Source organism: Corvus brachyrhynchos, unplaced genomic scaffold, assembly GCF_000691975.1.
Source record: "Corvus brachyrhynchos isolate BGI_N302 unplaced genomic scaffold, ASM69197v1 scaffold142, whole genome shotgun sequence".
NCBI lineage: Eukaryota > Metazoa > Chordata > Aves > Passeriformes > Corvidae > Corvus > Corvus brachyrhynchos.
The window spans coordinates 11,021,693-11,045,497 of record NW_008237226.1 but is presented as its reverse complement, the minus strand read 5'-3'; the positions used below and the strand labels follow the sequence as shown (position 1 = coordinate 11,045,497).

General features: G+C 36.6%; 1 protein-coding gene across 1 annotated transcript in view; it reads right to left on the bottom strand.

The window, feature by feature from the left end:
* HDAC9 (histone deacetylase 9) overlaps positions 1-23,805 on the bottom strand; it is a 278,578-nt gene that overhangs the window by 25,643 nt on the left and 229,130 nt on the right. The window contains exon 23 of the mRNA XM_008629959.2: positions 4,673-4,806. Within this exon, the coding sequence (XP_008628181.2) occupies positions 4,673-4,806 (134 nt within the window). The remainder of the gene's footprint in view (positions 1-4,672; positions 4,807-23,805) is intronic.

Sequence of the window (23,805 nt, the reverse complement as noted above, 5' to 3'; positions counted from 1 at the left end):
GCAGAGTACAAGCTTTCCACTTAAATTACCATCCCCTCCTAAATGCCAGCTCAACAGATTGCAAGAAAGAAGCACATACTTCACACTCTGCAAGAAAATTGGTGTAAGTTTTCAAGCATTCTTGGGAGCCAACCAATCACAATGTTTTGTCAAATTCTGCTTCAGACTGAAATTCAAGCCAGAAGAATATTTACTAGAAGATGTTAAATTTAGTCACTTAAAAATGTTTTTACACTTGGGGCCAAATTCAGTCTTGGCCGCCACAGTCAATGAGAGCAGACATGCATCCTCTCTGCGCCTTGTTGCAGGATCCTGCTGGGCAGAGACACTGAGGACTGCACTTCTCTGCATCCTCTGTGCAAGGAAGAGCATGACACCGTCTGTGAGTAATTATCACTTGTTACAGACCACAGAAAACTGCTGTGCCACAGGGAGCTAAGAGATGCTGCCCAAACCTGTAGACAGATCAGAGGGACGGACATGATGTTAGACTGACTTCTGTGCCCCATGGAGCTAGCAAACCTGTCTGCTTTAAAAGGGATGGGATGAAGGAAGAGCTAAATCCTTAGGTTTTGACTCTGAAAGTTGTGTCCTTGAAAGAATCCTTCCTTACTCTTTCTGGCTGCAGAAGAACCCCTATCTGAATGCAGTTATGTTGGAAATAAGATGTAGGATTTAGCATACTGGACTCAAGGAAAGCCCATGCCCAAGGATTTTTTAAATCCAAGTAGTGTGTCTTCAAAAATAATGTGGAGGAAAGAAAGCAGAACCTACCCTTGCATGTCTAGAGCAGCATTACTTACCACCACCTGGACCTGAAAGTCACAGCAGAGCTCTTTATAGCACCATAACTAGGACTGGAAAAGTAGTGTAGAATTTCCATACTCCATGATGAAGATTTTGGGGGAAAATCTCAATATTCAACCCAATTTTCACAGACTTCTTGGAATAAAATACAAATCTTTATATTCAATGGTTTTCTTAATTGAAGTAATATGTGTATCTATATACACTTTAAGAATGAGCATTTAAATCTATATAATCAAAGTGTGAAGAACTGTAGAATCATTTAAAAGGTGTCACAATAAGTGAAAAAATTTAATTTTCAGCATGCATATCATAATCTCAGAAAGGCCTAAAAGCAATGATTCTTTTGGAATTATCTGAATGCATCTTTTCCTTTGTTTAGACAGATGTTCTGAATGGACAAGTTCTCAAATCACATTGAGAAAATTCAGGGATATCTTAAGGCAGCTGATGGTCATCTTTCCTTTTCACCTTCCAGAAGGTTTTCCATGTTTACATTTTGGATTTCAAGGGAACCCAGCTGCTTAATCTCTTCTCACCCCTTAGGAAGATTTCCTTCCAAGGAGATAACCTACAGTGCTTCTAATTAGGTCTGCAAATGGTCAAATGGATTTTTCTCAAAGTGACATGGAAACTTTCTGCTTGTAAACAGAAGCATGGAGAGGAAAACCTAAGATATCAAAATATTTTTAAAGTAATTTTATATGTAAACCTTCTAATTAAAAATTGATCTTTATAAAATTTATCCGTAATTCTGTAATTTCCTTTTTAGTTTGCTTATTATCTAAGAAGGTATTCACACAACCAAACCAAACAGCCATTTCAGGTACTATAGGATGTCTTGCCTTCTTTCCAGTTGCTGTCAGAAAGGGTGTGGATCTCCTCTACATGCTGTGTTAGTAATACCAGTCCTTCCATGCCCAAATTATTTAAAGAAGATTAATTTGATACGGTATTCTTTTCCTAGTGTCGTCACTCACTTTTTTTAGAAGAGTGAGAAGTTATCTTACTAAAAAAATCACTAAGCTATAAGCCATGTATAAATTAAAACATCTATGTTGCATGTCAACCTGTTTTCATTCTTGATTCTCTGAGGGAAATTAAGAAAAGAAGGCATTTTGCATTTGTAAACTTGATGTTACCTCTTAGGTAACATATCAGACCAGCACTCCATGAAAGTTGAAAGTGTGGCTAGTTTTATAATTTTTTAAAAAGTGTTATTCTGTTAGTAATAGAACACATGAAGCAGTGAGTTTCTGTATTGAGAGGTCCTGGCCAAAAACAACAAAAGAAAAGAAAAAGTTTTCAAAAAGCTCTGCAAAATGTTTATGAATTCTAATCCTCAGCACATGAATAAATACATCTGACAAACTGCAGGGTACCTCACAAAGGCCTTTCCCAACCTTTCTAATTGGAGTTCAATTACATGTAGTGTTTAGAACTGAAGTTAATCTTGCCAGTGTTTTTAAACTTGGGGTGCACCATATACCATTATTTGTAAAAGTGAAAGGCAGATAATAAGTTATAATTATCCTATTAATCACCTGTAAAGAATTGCATTCAGGGAAAAATGCATCCTCAAATTACAGTAATTTGTTGTTTAAAGAATTTTTTTTTCCTGTCCTTGGCAGAACATGCTTGGAGTTCGCTGTGCAAGTTCATGCATAGTATGCTGAAATCAAGCAGTGTATATGCTGCGGGCCACGTGGTGCATATTGCCATAAATCTTTTTCTGACTGCTTTCTAGGTATCAGACTTTCTCAGTAGTGCCTGCTTCTTGGCACTACTTTACTTATTCTTTTAAGCTAATGTCGGTTTCTTGTGGTACTCTTGGTAGCAACATCCTCTCTGGAGTACTTTTCTTTGCAGCCATAGCATACTTTGTCTTTGAAATTCTGCAGCACCAAACCATTTGGTGCACGTCCCAGAAGACAATGTTGTGAGCAAAACGACATGAGAATAATGCTTCTTGTCTGAGATGTTTCAAATTATTAAGGACCATGTTCTTTTACAAGTGAATTTACAATGACTGCATAGGTTTTTTGTATTCATTCTGAGTTAGTGAATTTTTGTCTCTCCTGAAATTTACTTTGCTATATTTTGCAAACAGATAGACTCACAATTTATCTAATTTTCTAGTCTCCAATTACTCTAAAATAAAATGGAAGAAAATCTTTATTCCAGTACACTTATTCATTTTTCTCACAATCCGTATTTTTTCTTGGATGATGTCACTGATAGCAGAAATAGTAGTTGGGTGTGATATAGTGGTAAACAAAATAAGGCAGTTTCCATAAATGGGTAGCACCACCAAATGGTCATAACTGGATAGAGGGACCCAGGCACCCACACAGAGGAGGATACATCACATCATTAGCACAGTACAATTCACATTAATCCCACAAGGGTGCAAATTTCAGGGAATGAGTTTAGAAATGCAATGAAAAGCCACTGATGTCGTAAGTTACTATCACAGGGAAGATGTCAACAGAAATATCAATGAGAGTGCCCTGGAATGTCAGCTGATCAGGAAGGCAGTGCTGCATTCACTAAGATTGTCAAATGCCTCAAGCTGGGTTACATATTCCATGTTCCAGTACCTAAATAAAAGAACTAACATTGCGCTGAGCAGCTCTTTTAGTAGCATATACCACCACACTGGAAAACTTTCCTTATGGAGTTTGTCAAATGTGACAGTAGATAAAACCCATTGAAACCTTTCTCTTTTGTTTCTGGTGTCTGCTTTACATTTCTGAGAATATTTTTGAAAAAGCGAACACTTTCTTCATTGTATGTATAATGTAAAAAATAATAAGCATTGTTGATGTGTCATAAAGATGAAAAGCAAAGGTTTAAAAAAACACTTAGAAAATTCTTCTACCCAACATCCATCAGAAGACACGTTACTTCACCTTATTCACATAGGTATGAAGCCTTGAAGTGGAAGGGAACTGGCAGACTAGCTTGCAATTTGGCACTAATACATTTGATTGGAGAGATTATATAGCTATTAAGACTTCCCCTGAGGGGGAAACAAAGTAGCATACTCCACTTTATAACAAGATCTTGCAAAATTCAAAATTTATGGTAAAGGCTTTTGTCCCTTCATAAATTATTTTGGCTGCAACTTCAGCAATTTTTTTTCTTCTCACTGTATTTCTAAGATAAAAGATATTTTCTAGTGGACAGCAGAAAAAGTTTCACTAATATGAATCCTTATCTCGCATTTGTGTACATAAATAGCACACACTCCTATTTACTTAGTCTTATAGTATCCTCTCAAAAGTTGTTAACATACACAGTGTTTGATATCTCTTGGAAACTCCATTTCAACTGTATTCAGATCAACCTGAATCTTCATTTATAAGTTGGTTGTTATTTTTTTTTTAAGTTTTGTACACATTTTTATTAATGTTTCAAATTGAAGAGTCAAAATACTGCAAAAAATGTGTCTCTGCAACATCCAGTTTCTGAGATTACAAGTTACCTGGAAAAAGCCATTTTTTTTCCATGATGGATGGTGAAAAGGTCCATTCCTAATAGATGATATGCACACCAATGACTACCAATGATGTCAAGTCTGGTATTCAGCACATCGCTAAAAGCAAACTGGAGGTTTTAAATATTACTCAGAACTGGGAATAATTTAGGCATACACTAAAGGATTTGTATAATCATCTAATTTAGAGGTATTTATGCAAATCAGCCCATTTGAGGTCTGTTCATTTCTAAGACATATTCAAATTCCATGGTTTTTTTACCAAATGAAAAAAGGGCTGACACCATTGTTACTAAAAGAATATCAAAGATAGCAGGTCCAGCAAACTTCGATCATTCTCTCCACCTAGCATGGTTTATGTTTTACCTCATTCCCTAGAAGGGCATTTATACAGGCTTCAGAGGCATCACAGATGGCAGTAAGGTCATGTCCTCCCTCCAGTGCCAGCACCACGCGGCCGTCCGCCAGCTTCAGCAATTGCTTGGTTAGGTGACCAAAACCTGGGATTCAAACACAGGAGTGCAAATAATGAAAGCAGAACAAATATTGCAGGCATGTTTCACATCTGCTGCATGAGAGTGTGGAAAGCTCTGGAATACTGTGCAGGGAGCATAGGATATACTTATTCCAGTATCCTGTTTCTGACCATGGCCCACTGCAGATGCTTTGGAGTTGGTATCGGAATTTTGTATGAGGCACATGTGAGATAATGCCCCTCATGCTGATACCTCATTGCTGGAGATTAGTTGAAACATGAGGATGTCTCTCTTCTTATCTTTGTTGACCATTATCACCCTGATTCTCTATATCAATGTGACATATACCCACGTTATTTAGAGATCTGACATAACCCTATGGCATTGATATGACAAATAATATTTGTAGTTAAACTACGGTGCTATAATTAAAAATAACTGTGCTTTTCAAATGGGATGATGAAGGGCTTTTTATTTAAAAATTGCTTCTTCCTTTGTTTTTGAGGTTTCAGAATAATATAAAATCATGGACTGAGAGATAGTGGAAGCATATGTTACCTCTTAGCTGCATCTTGAAGTGTTTTGGGAAGCAGCACTAACAACTTTAATTCAGGGTTTTGGTATAAGTTGAAACTGTCTAGAACTTCATAGCTATCTCTACCAGTATCACTCACTCCTGACCAACAGTGTTCTAAGAAACTCTACACCATAGCCAAAAATGATGGTGCTTCATTTTCTGTGATGATCTATAACTACACAGACATTACCACAAAGTTTTCATCTGTGATTCAAGTAAAATTAATTTATTACATTTTTAATGACAAGAAAAATGGCATGAAATATGTCAATTAGGAGTGAAAATTTTTGAAACAATTTTTGTGGTAGTTTCCTAGGACAGCTATTGGTTTTTTTTAATCTCTTTTAAGTAAGAAATGATAAACAAAGATTTGAAACTATTGACATTAAATAAACATCACATCTTGTTCTTAACTTTTCCACTTGGTCTGTACTAGTTGCTCCATAGATGGTCATCACTACTGATTCCAGTGCATTTCATATCCTTAAATAAAGCATTAGAAAGTACCTGCTAAACTCTGGAGTTCCATAAAGACAGGAAAATCAACATCTTTTTACTAAGTCCGAGTGAAGAAGACCGCCAGAACTTAAAACTGTGAAAATTACAAGCATATTTTCCAGAGAAATTTTCCAAACTCACATTTAGTTCTGTTTTCATCTTAGGATGTAAAATGGACATCTTTGTTAAGCACATCTCCAACTGGTTTTAGAATAGAGACTTTAATGACATCAAATCTGGATTAGCTGTACAGACAAAAAAATCCCAAAACAACAAAACTGCTCTACTTGCCACTTAACATATAGATGATCACAGAAACACTTGAAGTGAAATACTTTTTCCTTGAGCCACTGCCCAGTCTTCTTCACCCTAAAAGTACCGCAGTTTTGATTCTAGCAAAGTAACTACACTGTGGTTCAAATTACATAAAGGGCTGACTAAAAAGCAAAATCTTAAACTCTCATTTAAACTCAACCTTTCCTCATGAAAAAAAAAAAAAACCAAACCAAACACCCCCCTTCCTCCACCCACTCCTCTCTACAAAAGACCAAATTTAGAAAGGATAATAAAAGTGAAGGAAGGAGTGGAATTAGGATAACCTTTGATCTTTAGCCAATTTCTTCTGTCTTTTACCTACAGAATTTATTTCTGTCTGCATGTTACACACGAGATCTTTGGGTTCATAAGAAGAGTGTGCCAACAGTGTAAAGTGAGTCAAAGATACAACATTTAAAGGAAATGAAGAAGAATGAACAGGCACAGTCTCCCCACATTTATAATTCACCCTTTGAGTCTGTGAGGAATCCAACGGCACTATTAAGACAACATTTTCCTTTGTGTTATACGGGTTCTGTGAAGGGAAAGCTATACCATGTCTTCCCTGCACTTTTGGAAAATTTTGTATGACTGAAAATATTGCTACCTCCACACTGTAATCTTCTGAAGTTTGTATGGCAATACATGCAAAGACTCTTGCTAAGCCTTTTCTTCTTTTAGACAACCATACAGACATTGTTACAATATGAGTTTGTCTGCTTGGTTTCCTGATGATTTTCCTAGTATCAGTGCTATAATAATCAACCCTGACTGAATCAGGACGCAATGAGTGATACAGAAAGCATCCTCCCAAACAGAGATCATGATAACAAGATAAATTGTTTCTAACCCAAATTAACATGATGGGGCTTTTCTTCAGTATAATTACCCTGAGGAAGTAAAGGTGACTTGCTAGAAAGTGAAGAAATAACTTTAGCCAACAGTACCAACATTGCCAGCGACTGAATGAGTTATGGAAATTCTTAACAAAGAAACTTGGATCCTAGGAAAGATGTTAGCTTCCTCAAGGAAATCCCCTGGAGTGCAGAAGTAAGAAAATGGAAAGAAAGGAATCCCAGTCAAGTAATAGTTTTAAGATGGGCTGTAGTTCATGCCAAATAATTAATGAAAACAAGAAGAAAATAGTAACAAGCACCATTAAAAGAATCCGTCATCTCCCCTGATATAAGGAGATCAATCACTGGCCAACTTAAGGTGAGAAGGAGTCAGACAAGCATTTTAAATCCTGGGTCTTCCAACTCACATGAATATCTAGAAATCAGCAGCAGTTCTTGCCCTTCTACTCTGTACCTGCTGAAATCTTCTTGTAAATGTGCTCAGTGATTTTGCATTTCAGAGAAGTGCAGCATTTTTTAAAATTAGGCCCATGCAGTGTGCCAGGAGATTGTGAGAATGATTTTGTGCCAACTATTATTTTCATAATTTCTGTAATTTAAACATTAAAACTACTTGCTTCATCAACAGATCCAACATTTGGATATGTTGGGTAGAACTTGCAAAAGCACTTAATATTCATTTGCTATCATCCTTTTAAATATTATGATTAACCTTTGATTTCCACAAGAAAAAAACCACTACTAATTCTGAAATTCCTACTCACCAAGTGTTTTATATTTTCTTCACAAAAAAATCTGTGAGTGCACAACTGTACATCCAAGCAGAGACGGTAACCATTATAAACTATGTTAAGCACTGGAGACATAAGCTGTATATGAGCTGTCATTTGACAACCTTTGAAGTAAAAATATAAACTTTCAAAACAAAAAAATAACGTGTAATTTTTAATTATACCTTTTGCCCTTCTCCAGTACTATCATTGGAGGAGATAATATGCTCAGACTTTGTAAGAAATTATTCCAGTGTGGGAAGGCAGAAAGAGAGAAAATTATTATTGTATTATCCTAATGAGCAAGTTGTCAGGCTGCTATTGAAGGACACACAGGGTGCTGATCACTTGAATTACCATCTAAGCAAGTAATTCCACATCTTTTAGTGGACTGATGCCCCAGTAAGGACTCCAGGTTTTTTTATTTTAACAGATAAGCTCCCGCCCCCCCTTTGTAGTTCTGCTAAGCAGCAAGGAATGGCATGGGTGAGGCTTCTGAAGCCTCATTTGACCAAAATCACTGGAAAACAAAAACCATATAAAAACCCTATAAAAAGAGAATCTAGAGTTATTGCAGTTTTCTTTTGTTGTTTTTGAGGTACCCTTACTCTGATAACCTGAAATGGACAGTGACAAACAGAAGGCAGGTAAAACACCTCTTATCCTGGTCAGCTCCCTTCCGACAGGCTCGGTACACAGCTGTGTGTTGTGTTACGTGCGGCTGAAGTAAAGCTAAGAAGTCAGAGCTGGTATGGACAGCCTCTCATTTTGCCAAAGAAGCATTTGAGAATGAAGACAACTTGCAAATGTTATTCTTTTTGCATCCTCTCCTCAGCAGACAGGGAAAGGAGCCATATGGATGGGGTCCACTCCCAGCCAGCACCGCAGCACTCCTTGTTTGCATAAAGTCATATATGCCACTCAATTTGTTTGCCAGAAAATGTACAAACACCCAGTTAGTGGGGACTAAACCTGCCTCAGAAGAAGAGATTCCTTCCCTTTCCCCCACTGTGCATAAGGAGAGCAGATGTCTCCTGCGCAGTCATTTTTTGGGTGACGGCAGGCTGAACAAAGCCGTGGTGCTGGCCCTTGCTCATTGGAGGTGGCTGGTGAAGGAACAAGGACACGTCAACAACCAAAAGGCTGGAGAAGCTTTACAGTTATGGAGAAAGCATTAGCTTTCTCAGCCTCAGCAGCAGGGCCCCAACAGCTCTTTTGGCTTCAGTGTCTTAAAAGCTACAACCCAACCCTACATTACAAGCAGAGCTCTGGTGCTCTGGATACTTGGAGCAGCGTGGAGAGGAATACATGCAAAACACAAAACCTCCACAGTCTCTGTCCTGGACCTCCAAGCATGTATTTAACTATTATTTGCCATTTAATCATGTCATTACTCTCTGATTTACTTGAGAATGTGTTTTCCTCTCATTAAAACTGTTGCGATGATTGCTGCCAAAATTCTACCCACCAGTGTTCTGTGCTCCTTCCCTGCGGTTCCTTTGTGACTATTTGATTAATTTTCATTGATATTCTTCCAACAATAGCATCTAAAATTAACTGGGTCAGTTTTTACATAACTTCCTGAGTCACCAGGCTACATGTCCTAAATAAATACGTCCATACAGGAGTCAAATGATAATTTACCCTTCCAGCACTAGCAGGGGCTGGGACATTTTGCAAAGCTTGTGTTCTGTGATAAGAGAACATACTTTATTCTCAGCTCTTAATTCAGGACCTTTTATTGAATCAAAACTTCATTTGGATGAAGTCAGAGACTTGACTCAGTTGGCAGGACGTGGCCTTGAGTGAGGGGGAAAAGGAGATTTTAATGCCAAATACATTCTTATGAAAAACATTTTCCAAATGGCTGAAATTACAAATGTTAGTGTTGAGGTACCCGAATTTAAATGGTACATTTGGCCTCCAGGCATTAGCTGCTGACTTCTTGCTTTTAATATGGGAGAAGGAAGCACAGTAACACTTCAAATTACATGTCTCAAGCAGGCATTTAATTTAGATTAAATTAGACAGTAATTGTATGTTAAATAAATACCAATAGTCTCAGAAACACATTTTTATGGATTAACAATTTATGTAATAGATGTTTTTATTGCATGCCTGTTAGGTCTACAGTAATATATTTTTCATAATTAGCTGTTCTTTAGCTGCTACACTGAACATAACTTATTAAATCTCTATTAATATATATTCAAGGATACATAGGAAACCTCTTTGAAAGCCAAATAATGCAAACCTGTCTCGCTACAGGAAGAGGCGACCTTGCAATGCTCAGTAAGATGGTATTTTCAACTCACTTGAGATGTGGATGTATCCAAGTGTGTCATATAGTCCATAGCATTTGCTTAGTCCTTCAGCTGGGAGGAACTTGTACACTTTCACCACACAAGGCAGCACCAACCACAAGACAAAATATTCCTCAGAGAAAATACATGGAGGAAAAGCACTCCCCCAAACTCTTCTCCCAATTAATTCATGCTAATAGTAAAAGGAAGGGATTTCTTTTGTAACTTGCATCAAGCAGTAGGGATTCTGCACCCTCCAGGAAAGGTCATGGTAACGTACAAAATAATGATGAAGTTTTTAGAAATGTTACAGTGCTGTTATTTGGACTCAGAGGGAAAATATTCAACCACAGATTTCAGTGCCAAAATCAAAGCAGGAGCCTTTGGATATTCCCAAAACTGGCTGGATGGTTTCAGCCCTGTTCTTACTAGCTCTTTGCTCTGTGTCTTCCTTTCTTCTCCGTTTCCTTACATTTCCCTAATCTCTGTCCCTTCTTATAGCTGGTCCAAGTAATAATTTCTTCATTGCCATGCTATCCTTCCTCTCTTTTTTTATTTTGCTTCCTATTTAGAAAATCCTCTACTAAGTGAAGCCAGACAGGATGCAAGATGATCTGTCCAACAGAGATCTTCACTGTTTTTTCAAGAATGAGTAGTTGTTCTGCATCAGAAAGCAGAAGCCAGTAGAGAGGAGCTGTAGGACTTCATATAGCAAGGTGGTATTTCAGAATCTTAGATTCAGATCTCTTTGAAAAAGGCTGTTGCTTCATCTGTGAGGTGAGGGGATTCTCCATGGAGTTTGGAGAGCTTTTTCTTTTTTTTTTGTTCCTGGAGACTAAAAACCCTCTAAAGGGATTCTATGGAGATAGACTAATCAGCCTAATAATTATCTGTGAAAATCTGTCCCACATACTGTGAAATCTGCCAAGCTGATAGAGCATGTAGTATTACTGTTATCATAATAACTTCTTCCAAATCTGATCAAGTTGCCTGATTTAAACTGATACACAATATATGCATCTGATGTTACAAGTTACAGATGATTATATCTCCAAATCTGAGTCTAGACTCAGCAAGGGGTTGGCTAAAAAACAAGACATCTGATAAAAAACTAATTCAAAGTATGAGGAATTTGCTTTTAATCCACACTGGAATGAAAATCAGATACTACTATTGACTATCCAAATAAATCAGTAAGCTTGATTAAGTTTGGAGAAGTTTATTATAATGCTACTGCCTATAAAATCAACTTGACACATTTTTAAAATATGTGGGGCAAAGTTTCTGCTGTTATACATGAATAGCTGAAATGTGGGCACTGAGTTATAACTGAAAACAATCTGATGGGAAGATCTAGCCTTATTTCTTTTTCTAACTGATGAAAAGCCAAGTCAGTTACTGTTGAATTGACCCAGGAGACTAACACAAAGGATCTGATTTAAACCCCATTACTCAGAAGCTAAGAACTGACTGCCATTTTCTGAAGATGGTCTACAATATTCTGCCAAGATAATCAACAGGATCTTTCCAACTTACACAGTTTCTCAGAGCATACAAATTAAGGCTCGCACATTATTTTCAGTCATTTACTGACCCTGCCACATCAACATATCAGATTAAATTAAGAGCTCGTTCCTTAGCCAGTGTTAATCAGCACATACCATTATCTAAAGACCTAGCCTCCAGATGTGGACCATTCATCATTCCAAGACTAGCAACATACATACAATAAGGATATCAGGGAGAGGTTCTTGTAGGTGGATAGACTTGAAGTAAACACTCTATTTCCTGACCAATTTGGCAACAAGTTTCCTGGTGAACTCAGTATTAGTACCAGAGGCCTATTGCCCCTCAGGATTTGGATCACATTGTTCAATAAACATAATTTTATAAAATCAGAAGGGAATAGGGCAGTGCATTTCTAAAGGGATTACTGTACATCTCATATAGTTATTCACTTTCCCACTGGCCCTGTGCCCATTAACCCCACCTGACATATGCTATAATCACCCAGAAATGCACTGCCTGTCACCACTTACCGAAAAGGTAATGTGTAAAACTCGCTAAAGGAAATGGTACTGAAACTAGCTTTGGGGTCCGACTCCTTAAAGTCTTCTGTTTAATTGCAATTTCCAACTAAAATACATTGAGCAGCTTTCTATTATGCTGTTCTATTACAAAAACATGTAAGAGTTAAGGATGTGATTTCAACCCAGACCACAGCCCTTTTATACCTCTTCATACTATTAAAAGGACACACAAATGCCTTGAAATGGCAGAATTGTAAAAGCAACTGTAGCTACCATTTGAATGACATAGGTGACTCTATCCAGCCTTCTCCATGAATAGAGAAGTTATGTCAGAACCTTGTCAGTCATGTTATTACACAGCAGAGTTTGCAGGAGCCTTAACCTGCTGGGTGTACAAGAAAAGGTGGCAGGGAGCTGCACGGGCCTCAGGTGAAGGCAGGATTGAAGCCACTTTTCTCTCATGCACAACAGGTGGAAATATGTAGAAGGCATTTTTATTTTCTGGTCTCTTGGTTTCTACAGAAATTCTACCACACCACCCCTCCCCACCCCCCCCCAGTCCCCCAAGAAATATATATGAGAATAAAATATTTCCTTAGAATATTGAATATCTCATCCCATTCTTTCCAGTCTTCCAACATACAGTTATCTGAAAGTCTTTCTGTGAGATTCTGCAGCCAAGTGGTGACCTACCCATTACTGCTTGAGAACTATTCAGAAACCTTATGGAGTTCTTTACTCAGTGGTTTTCTACCTTTTCTTAGAGAAAGTTAAAACAATGACCATAAAGCCTGGGTGAAAAATGCCTTCAGGTGGCTGAGCAGTCAAGGAGCACTGCTTTCTGGATTTTCTCAGTGTGAGGAGCAGAACCACTCCTGATTCTGCAGGATCCATATATAAGCAAATTACCACTACCTCTGCTGTTACCATAGCATGACAGCAGTACGAAGGGAAGCTGGCAAACCTAAAATAAATTGTAATTTTCATTGAACAATAGAAAAATCAAGACAAACAATGGCATTTCTGTGCTACACTCAGACCTAAATCCAGCTAACTAGTGTCAAGGTAATTTGAGGACTCCAGATGTTGTTGCAGCTGCAACAGTCATCTTAGTCATACTCCTTAAAAGTGGGAAGTTCACAACAGGGCAAAAACCATTCATTCCACACTGAGATACTGTTTCTTGAGCAGCAACAGTAATTTCTTCTTCAAGGGAAAACAGTACATCAGCTTTTTTATCTGGAGACACTGAAAATCTACTACCAGAATAGCTACTGTTTCTCCCTCCAGAGTTCTAACAGCTAGAAGTAAAATAACCTGCTGCAGCGGCTCAAAGCTCTCTAGTGGCTCTAGAATCTTAGCAAATAAGGTATATCAAATTGCAACATCAGGATTGCATTTATTCTTTGCTCTGATGAAAGCTGAAGAGCCCCAGTAGCTGAGAGTTTGGGCAAAAATTATTCAAACTTCACAGCAAAGCTGCTTAGAAACCCTAGACAAGAAAGGTAGTCAACTGTCTCACTACAAATAAATAGAGATAAACAGAGAAAAATACTCAATCCAGAACAGTTCCACTCATTAGGACATGAAGAGGTCACTCCAGCAGAGGAGAAACTTTTTAGTCATTCTCAGTTTTGGCTAAAGTGCTGATTTATTTTCATAGAATAAACAGTCATGGACCAAAATTTTAGCATCTTCCCACTGTTTTTACCTAGATTTTAGTGCTAGAAACTATGTTTGAGGGAATTAATTAATTAATTAATATTAATTACTCATGAGAGACAAAGATGAAATTAAAAAAGGGACATAGGAGAATTGGGAAAAAGATAAAAGTGTTTGTTGGGTTAATAAAATAAGGTGATAAATAAATATACTTGTGACTAAAAGACAATAAAGATGTGGCAGGATGAGCAGGAAAAAAAATGAATGTGAGTATGAAACTAAAAACTGTCAAGGAAACAGATTTTCATATAATCTTCAGAAAGGGTCATAAAGTAAAGACAGCAGAGCAAGTCTGATCTTTGTTATCCTTTCTATGCAGAGAAAGGTGAGGCAGTCCCCCAGTAATATTAACATGAAAATCATTCAGCTTTTGGCTGCAGTGAACTCTGGATTCCTCAGTGATAAGTTGCTAACCAAAAATGGGTCTAAGCACAGGCAGCTGGCACAGTGCCGGGTGACAGGTTTGTATGTGTGGGCAAATGTGTTCATGATAACACTCAAAGCAATTAAAACATTTAAATAAGCAGGTACTTGACAACAAGCTGGTCTCCCTAGTAGCAATCACATCACTTGCCATGTATTCAGACATCCTACCATCTGTGGCAACAGAGCAAGATCTGAAGTAATCAAATGGCTGCAATGGATTTATATTTCTGTGCTACACTCAGTGAGCAAAACTTGGCCTATTAAAAGCAGACATTTTTCTTCTCTTAACCATAGTAAAACAAGTTTAGAAATTGTGAACAAAATACACATTAAAGCTCAAATGCATATTTGGAGATGCACATTTTATCAACCAGAACAGAAATTTTAAGTGAATGCACAAGTTTCCCGAACTTATCTGGACTTGAGGAGCCAATAAAAATTGCTCCTTCTAACCTTTTAGCTATTTATATATCTTCCCAGACCATGCCTTTTTCTAATGGGTCATCACAAATAAACTCAAACTACCTTTCCATCTATACAAATCCTTAGTAGCAGTGGAAAAGGCAGCTTCTGTCTCTTCCACAGGTGATGTATGACTCCCTCTCAAGCTGATGAGCCTTGGCATATACCTAGTCCAACCTGGAACAGCCCAAAGATGGCCTGGAAGTCTTTTTAACAAAGATAACAAACAAAGAATTTTTTTTTCTTTTTCTTGTACCTAATGTGAACTCAAACAGTAAATCTTTGTATTTATTATAACACTTTCAAGGACTGAATGCTCATATCTGAGTAGAAAACATGTCTGAGGACAAGTACTTGCAGGTAGGTAAAGAAAAAAGACATTTCCAAACTTAAGATGATTTTTGGTGGTGATAGCTATTAATAAAAAAGCATTTCTTTAGTGCTAGAATCTTTAAAAATCAGAGTAAGATCTGGATGTTGCCTATTCAAAAGGTGTGAAATCCAACACATGCAGCCACCAGGGCTGATACAGGTGTGATTGAGCAGGTGGGTGGTTGCAGGCAGAAAAGGTTTTAAAAAACCACACTTTTTTTCTTCCTATCCTGTTTCAGATGCCCAAGAAACAGGCAGGAATAGTCCTTATGACCCCTTCAGGCTAGGATTTTTTTACTTCTTGCACATTCTGTACTGGGTCTTCCTGTACTCTCCCTATGTCTGGAAATGCTTGAGAGAAATTTGCTTTGACATGACTAGTACCTGTTGTATGGGACCACTATATAATGCAAGCAAGTTAATATTTATATCAGAGTTTGCCTTGAATTTCTGGCCATGGCTTTTCATGGTCAGTTGCAATGCATAAGTGACCTGATAGTTGATGTTACATATTGGAAGATTAGAAAAATAAAAACATTTTAATTTCATCTGAAATTAAGATTTAAGAAACAAGAAATTTAGGGCAGCACAGTGCCATTTTTTTTATCAACCACAGAACTCACGGCTCTTAAGGTTGCTTTTAATTATAGGAAAGTGGATAACAGAAAACAGTGGATATACAGAGGAGAGGTAGAGGAACATTTATTTCCTATATTTTTTAGCTTTAGGCAGAAACTATGAAGTTAGCATTTACTGCTGGCTTATAGTTAAAACCTGAACATGGCCCTCTCTATGCAGAGAAAAGCAAAGGTCCAGAATAGTAGATGTTCATTTAATTAACATCTCTATCTTACAGCATATGCAAAAGGGGTCCATTGTGCAAGCAATCATAAATCTCTCTTGGTCTAACTTCAGAGCAATTGACCTTACAACCCAAATAATATCCCTTTGTGCACAGTTTTTGTATGCAATTTCTAGATTTACTGTTTCAAAGAAGGAGTGTGTAAACAATTTCAGGCAAGACTGAAGTGAGCAACTCATTCATCCTACAGATGGATGAATGTTTGTGCGAAACTGGAAAACTTGTTCTGGAAAGAGTCTCTATAGATGGTACTTTCAGTGCTTCCAGATTCAAATTTTTCATTTGTTTAATTTTATGTGCTGCTGCTATCTTAATTAGGAATGAAATGAAGAGAGAGAAATGACAGGTTTCAGCAGTTCATTGGACAGCAGAGAGTATTATAGGGAAAGGTAGTGACACTTTGCCAGTCCTAGAGTATTCCCTTGTCAGTCATCAAATGACTGCCGCTAATAAAAAATTCCGAGGACCTCTTCAAGAAAAAGTCAGAAGCAGAAACACAGACATCATAAATGTAACTTCTGCTTGTTCCCACTATAACTGTGCAGTGTCTTAAATTCTTGATATTTCTTTTTTCTATAAACAAAATTTCAGGCCACATCTTAGAAAGTTCAATATGAAAACCACACGTATCACTTCCATACATGTGTTCTAGGGGACGTCTATATGGAAACAGTGATGAATCCTTTCCTTGATGAAACACTGTAAAGCCTTTATTACAAAATTTACCCAAAATAAAAATGTGTTATCTATATGAACAGTACTCATTAAAAATCTCAAAGTAACCAGCTCCAAGATGAATTTTGGCAAACTGTGAATTTCACATGTGGAAGAGGCAACTTTAGCACTAAGCATATACCAAAAAATCTGCAATTAACCGTGACAGATTCTCTTGGGGTTAGCCACTCCTGAGAGCTCTGGAACTCTTGAGTCAGCCTCTGGAGGCACCACTAATAATCTCAGGGATCTGGGCTTTCAGTTGAGACACCAGGATCAGGTGGTTAAAGCTGGGGCAGCCCAGAATACCTCAAACTCCCTAGGAGGTTTTCCCTGTCCTTATATTACTTTTAAGTATGGTCAATATTTTATACTTTAATAAAAGTGATCAAAGTAATAATAAATGAATAGGTCAGGTAGTGTAGCCCTGTTTCGTGCTTATAACACTGTTTGTAAACGTATGTTAGTATTTACCAGACAGTATGTTCAGCTTAGACTCCCAGCACACTGCATACTTTGACTTTCTAAACTTAATTATCTATTTCTTATTAGTGCTTATAAAATGGCATCCCATAGTGTCTGCTCCCTTAATGTGTAAATAAAGCAATTGAAGAGAACAGAATAGGGATTAAATAAGATAAAATGATAACTAGTAAATAACCAGTTCTCTTGATTACACAAATATCCAGGAACCTTTGAAAAAAATACCACTCCTCAGACTCAAATGAGAACATAAATTAGAGCCAGTGACTATTTCTTAATAAGAATTGGAAAAAGAACATTAGCAGGGATGGGATGAATGAATCCTAAAAGTAAAAGAAATGTTTATGAAAAAGAACAGCATTTGCATTCCTATTTGCCTGGGCCACTTGCCCCTTTTGTAACCTGATAAAACAAGCGAGTCAATACAAATCAAGATGACTTAGTGGAAGAACAGCAAATGGTCATTGTAAAAGTAGAGGCCAGAGGAAAAGGGACGCCACAAAGACCCCAGTCATGCAATTTTTTTTGCAAGCAGATTTAATGGGTGTGCTGTGGCCAGACACCTTTAGAGTCAGACATGCCATTTCACTAAGAGAAAACAGCAAGGTCCTACCCAAAGCAAGTAAATTAATATGGAATTCTAACTCAAAATGTTACAAAGTTCATATTTTGAAAAGAAAATAGTAAAAATCTTGCAGAAACTATTTTTAATGAGAATACATCCGTTCTACAACCATTTTTATGTGACAAACCAGAAATACTATTCTTCACAGATATACTACCTTGTTTTTATCGATTTAGCCTGACTGCCAAGGAGCCTTCCAGAAAACAGTGAAAAAACTGAAAAATTATGTAGTCCATATCGTCTATCTGAAAAATCACTGGAAAGTTTCATTTTACCCCTCGCCTGTCTGACAAAACTGCAAGACAGCCAAATACAGGTGTTCAGATATGTTCAGACAACGCTCTTTTTTCTTTCTCTCTTTTCAATATAATATTTTGTCCTTTACTCTGGTGAAAACATTATGGTTGGCAAAGTAAGATCAATCAATAATTCTAATTTTTTAAAGCCTTTAAAGTAATTTTTTGAGAAATATGGTAGTTTAGACAGCACATTTATTTAGTTTTAATTTTTGTGCTGTCATACATCAGCACTGAAGTCCTGATTTAGAACACATGCAGCGTGCCTTTGAAGTTTTGGCTGTTTTTTAACAATGGCAAAAAAAGATATAAAGAAATTAAACAGCACCAGAAAAAAAATCATAAAACAGGGCTTTTGTGCTCTTGATTTATATATTGTTTTTTATGTCTGTTTAAAAAAAAAAAGCTTTATTCTCAATAATCTTTCATGGGAAGCTTTGCTCTGACATACTTTCATCTAAGCCTTTTCTTCTATGCTGACCTTTCTTTTCTCCTTTCTATCCCCTCAAGTCTCCAAATCTTTCTAATATCTTTCCCATTCAGTAGCAAAATGAGTTTATTGGAATTCTTATGAAAACCAAGAGTAGAAATTGTGCAAGTTATATGCTAAACTGATATTTTTCGATGAAAGTAATAAATATTCCAAGTAAACAGGACCTCCAAATTAAACAGCTATTTTCTTCTGGTGCTCGTTTGACTGCCTTTCTGGGCTGTATATGTGCAGTGGTGTATGCCATAGCCTTTTGGGCCAAGTTACACAACATTGGGCTTTTTCAAGGAAGTGCATGAAAGCTGATAGTTGCCATTGTTCATTTTTATCCAATGTGTTGTAATGAATATGAGCTAATGCCATATTTATTTGTTCTGTGGCCAGCTTCTTCCTGTTTTTTTTCTCTCCCTTTCAGCTCAAGGACAAAACTGTTGAAACAACAACAAAAACACCATAACTGGCTATATAGTCTTTCTCCTCCTTAGGGTCTTCTGTTCCTTGGAAAATTTTACTGCATTAGTAGTGTCATCTAAAAGTACCAACACGAGGTGCTGCAAAGAAGGGTTTTAATTGCAGTGCGCCTACAAAACATATTGAAAGTGATTTCTAGATGGACCAAGTCCTGAAGGCATCCAGAGGTTTGAAGAATATTAAACCCCTCCCCTCCACCCCGTGATTCTTAATTGTCAGCCCAAATACATATGTGCACATTACCAATCTGTATGTGTAGAAGGGTATGTGCAAGGTTTTTATGATAGCTGAAGGAGCTGGAGAAGCAGGGGCTAGCTAGGCAGCTAGACTTTGAGGAAGCTTAACACCTGTGTGCTGGGAGTTTGCTGGGGATCTCCTCACTCACTGTATCTCTTCCCTCACCTTCAACATCTCATATCCATATCTGCACCCCTTCTAAACTACTGCTTACTGCTAACAGTGAAATGACAACTGCATCTGAGGTGAAAGCTCTTTTTATATTACATATCATTCATGTGTTAGAGCAAAATAACAAAACTGACAGAATCTCCCATCACCAACACTGACACCTGAATTTATGTCAAAATGTTCCTTCCCAGTGAAATGTAGTGGTGAGCTTGCTGCAAAGACATGTCTGAGTTCCACAATACCACTCTTAAAATTTATATGGAGAACTTGCATAAAATGTTTTCTTAATATTGAAGGTTCTGCAGTTCATTTTATTTTTAGAGAATTTAACTACCCATTATATCAACTTGATCTGTATTAAAAGAAGTCTTGTTTATAATTTCATTTAATTTCATATTCAGTTTATGACCTTTCTATATATTGAAACTAGGTGGGAAAAAACCCTTGATTTTAAAATTTGTCAAGATTCTTCTTCCCTACCTCTAAGCAATGAAAAGTTCACTGTGTTGCCTCTGTTACTCCTCCAGTCTATTTACTACTTAGTAGGAAGAGAGGAATATCCCCAGGAAGATCTGTTGCACCAATTTTCAGAAAAGATGAAGGTCTTTTTGGAATTAAGCACTTCTCTATATTGCCTGTCACAGACAAATCTGGACTTAATAAGATGTATAATGTTCAGAAAGCCAAACTTTGAGAGAGGAAGCTCATTTATGTCTCCAAAAGACTATTTACACCCAGGCAGACAAAATATGCTTTAATCTACCAAGGTTTGTGAATGCATTATGAATACAGCATGCTCAGTGAGAAGCTTCTCAGGTAAATATGAAATTAAAGATGAATGCATTTTACTTAAGTAATCTGTGCATCTCTTAATGCCCCAATAAAAATTACTCTTGATAGAGATTTTGTAGGTTATAGAGCTGTACTTTCAAATCCTTTTATTATTTAAGCAAGTTATAATACTAATATTATCATACAAGGTTAGTCTATTAATTATACAGTTACTAGGAAATTATTTAGAAAATATTTTCTGTATAATAATACTACCTTATATATTTCTAATAATCAGTCAGATTTCAAGGTAACAGGGCTATTTTTATGCAGAAACCATGGAAATTATGTAGAAATTATGTTTGCCTTACTTATAACACATAAGAAGTCAAATCAGCATGTCATAATATTAATCTTCCTAGCTTTAGAGCCTATTCATCTATGAATATCTAGTATCATTTCCTGATTCATAAAATTTGAAAATAATTGTATACACACAGAGAATTTCTGTGCCAAATTTGTTCCATTAAACCCAGTAATAATTCCTCAGACTACACACCTGACTCAATATTTGCTGTCCTATCACTGTGTGCTCTATGCATCTTGCTTCCTATATCTGACATAAATCATCTGCTCTTTTAAGCTCTGCTCAGTACTTAGTTCAATCTCCCCTAACACCCTTTTAGTCCACTGTTCTCTTCCCTTGAATATACCAGCACTTCTCTGCTAATGACAAAAACTTGGTAAGTGGTATGCGTTTACCAGGGTGGCTTTTAGATATCCCAGAAAAAAAGGGAATTTGACCATTTGTCCTGGTGTTTTAGAAGTTAAACCACCTGGTCAAAAGAATCTTTCCAGCTTGGATGTCTGATGTCCAGCCTTCCCATCCTCACACCTGGCATTTCCCAGGCTGAAACACCGGAAACTGTCCTCCTCCATCATGAATCAATTTGCTGCTCTCAAGCCCTGTCTTTCAGGTTAGCAGCTGACGTATCTCTAAACAGTGCTACCATAAATATCTATATTGCTTCAAAAATGAGACATTCAAAAGAGGGAAATGATTGCTTACTTTAGAGAGATAAATTGAAGCAAATGAAAATCAAATCTCTAGAGACATGCTTCAAGAATAAAATCTGCACAGATCAATCTCCCAAAGGCAGTAAGAGGTACAAGTCACTGAGCTGAAACTAACACAGAAGGAACAGTTCAGTGACATAGTGATATAATTGTAATAAAATAGGTCAGGGAATATTCCTGTAGTAGTGAGAGGCCTTTTCTCTGAAGTTTTTTCATTTTATGTTTATTTCTGAGTCTACTAATTGTGCATCAGTTTTCTTAAAAGTTAAGGAAACATTCAGAGCAAATCAATGTATTTTACAGATACTCTTTCTTTCCTTAGTTTTAATTAAAAAAACCCAGGTACCGAGCAAGTGTTATCCAATGGACTAAATTAGGTAGTTGAGTCATGATGACAAGAGGGATGGGCAAATTTTGAAGAAAAAAGTTACTCAAGACATGATGCTTGACATCTGGTTTATGATGCTCTAATTGTCAGTAGTCAGCCAAAGCCAAAAGACTGCTATTGTCTTTCAGATGAAATATATCTAGAACAGTGCTGACTGTTTACTGAACTAAATATATTCTCTCAGTTTCTGCCTGAGTATATGTCCTGCCTTGGAACAGAAGATTATTTTTCTGTTTTCTCACTTAAAAATACTGAATTTAGGTCTAGCAAGTTCTGATGGTCATGGTACACCATGCTAGAGGTAGCTGTATAAATAAAGTGGTTATGCTGTAATTACCCTTGTTATGGCATAAGATGGCCAGTTCCATTAAAATAAATTACAAAATTTTTTTTCCAATATAATGAAGCATAAGAAAAAGCAGAAAAATAATTTATAAGTATTTTTGAAAATTTTATGCCAAAAATGCAAATGAGTAGTATCTTTCTTACTTTTCCTTTCTTTTATCTATATAATGAAAATTGCAATAAGGAATATCTTCCGTCTGAATGAAATACACTCTTCTTATTTTATGTTCTAGATTTTGATCTTTTCCCTCTCCTCTCCTCTCCTCTCCTCTCCTTTCTCCTCTCCTCCTTTTTCTCCTCTTTTTTCCTTTTCCTTCCTTTTCCTTTCTTTTTCTTTCCTTTTCTTTCTTTTTCTTTTGTTTTCTTTTTCTTTCATTTTCTTTCTTTTTCTTCTTCTTTCCCTTTTTCCTTTTTCTTTTTCTTTCTTTTTCTTTTTCTTTTTCTTTTTCTTTTTCTTTTTCTTTTTCTTTTTCTTTTTCTTTTTCTTTTTCTTTTCCTTTTTCTTTCCTTTTCCTTTATCTTTTTTTCTTTCTTTTCTTTCTCTTCCTTTCTTTTCTCTTGATTTCCCAACTTTATTATGTCTGTGACAGAGTACTAAATTTGATCAGACTCTTTCCAATTCTTTTTTGAAAGCACTACATAAAAACTTATCTTCATTAAGTGCCACTGGGATTCCAGCACCACATAACTAATGAGAGAATTCAGTAGCTTCATGTCAATGTGATGCCTCAAGTTCAAAGGGGACAAGGACATCCTGTTTGGTGTTTTGTTTCACTCAAGCCATTAAACTGCACAGACCCTTTTAAGTGTTTTTTTTAAAGTAGTCTTCTTTACTCCCTATCAGTTACCTAAAACATTATAAAAAAAGTGTTCATTTAGATAATCTTCAAATTTGCAATGTGATTTGGAAAAAAAAACCTTCAGTGATTCTCAATGTATTGGAAGGAAATTCCTGGTGGATGAAAATATTTCAGAACTACTACTTTTTTCCCTGAAAGATCCCTTAAAGATCTTCAGCATTTGTGACCTCGATGTTTTTCCTCAAAAAGCATGCTGGGAAAATCCTAGAGGTGTCCACTGTGTGTGGGGATACATGCACCCAAAAAGAGCCAAGAGAAAAAAATTGCATCTTTCAGGACATGTGCACTGTCTTCATGTGTGTTCTACAAAGCTACCATTGGTGCAGTTAACACCACTAGAAAAATAATGTTTGATTCACATGGTGACAAAAATACCAAAATTATTTTTGGATAACTAATTGCTTTGATGTAACATATTTGTTGATTAAATTACAATTTTGAAACAGCATTGCATCACTTGATAAATGGATTTTCTTTACTGTTTTCCCCAGGGTTTGATGCAAGTTTAAGAAGGCTGCTTACTCAAATATTTGAGTGAATGAAAAATTATTTTGATCTGTTCATGTTGGCTTTGGAAATTTCAACAATACTGGGTTCCACTTTGCCAGTTTTACTTCTGTGCTAACGTGCTTTGAAACACTGGGTATAATTATGCAACTATTTCAAAGATGATTTGACAAAATTTCTTGAAATTCCTGGTAAATTTGTAGGGACACAGACCAGTCATATGGAAAAGTAATTCTACTGCAAAGCTGTTCCTGTAGGAACCATAAAATATGCTTCTATAACTTTCACTGAAAACAAAGGATTACCTCTTCTCTATCAAAAAAAACCTCCAAACCAATTAAATATATTCTGTTAATCTTTTCCACTGTTTTGGATAAATTAAATGCTTTAACAG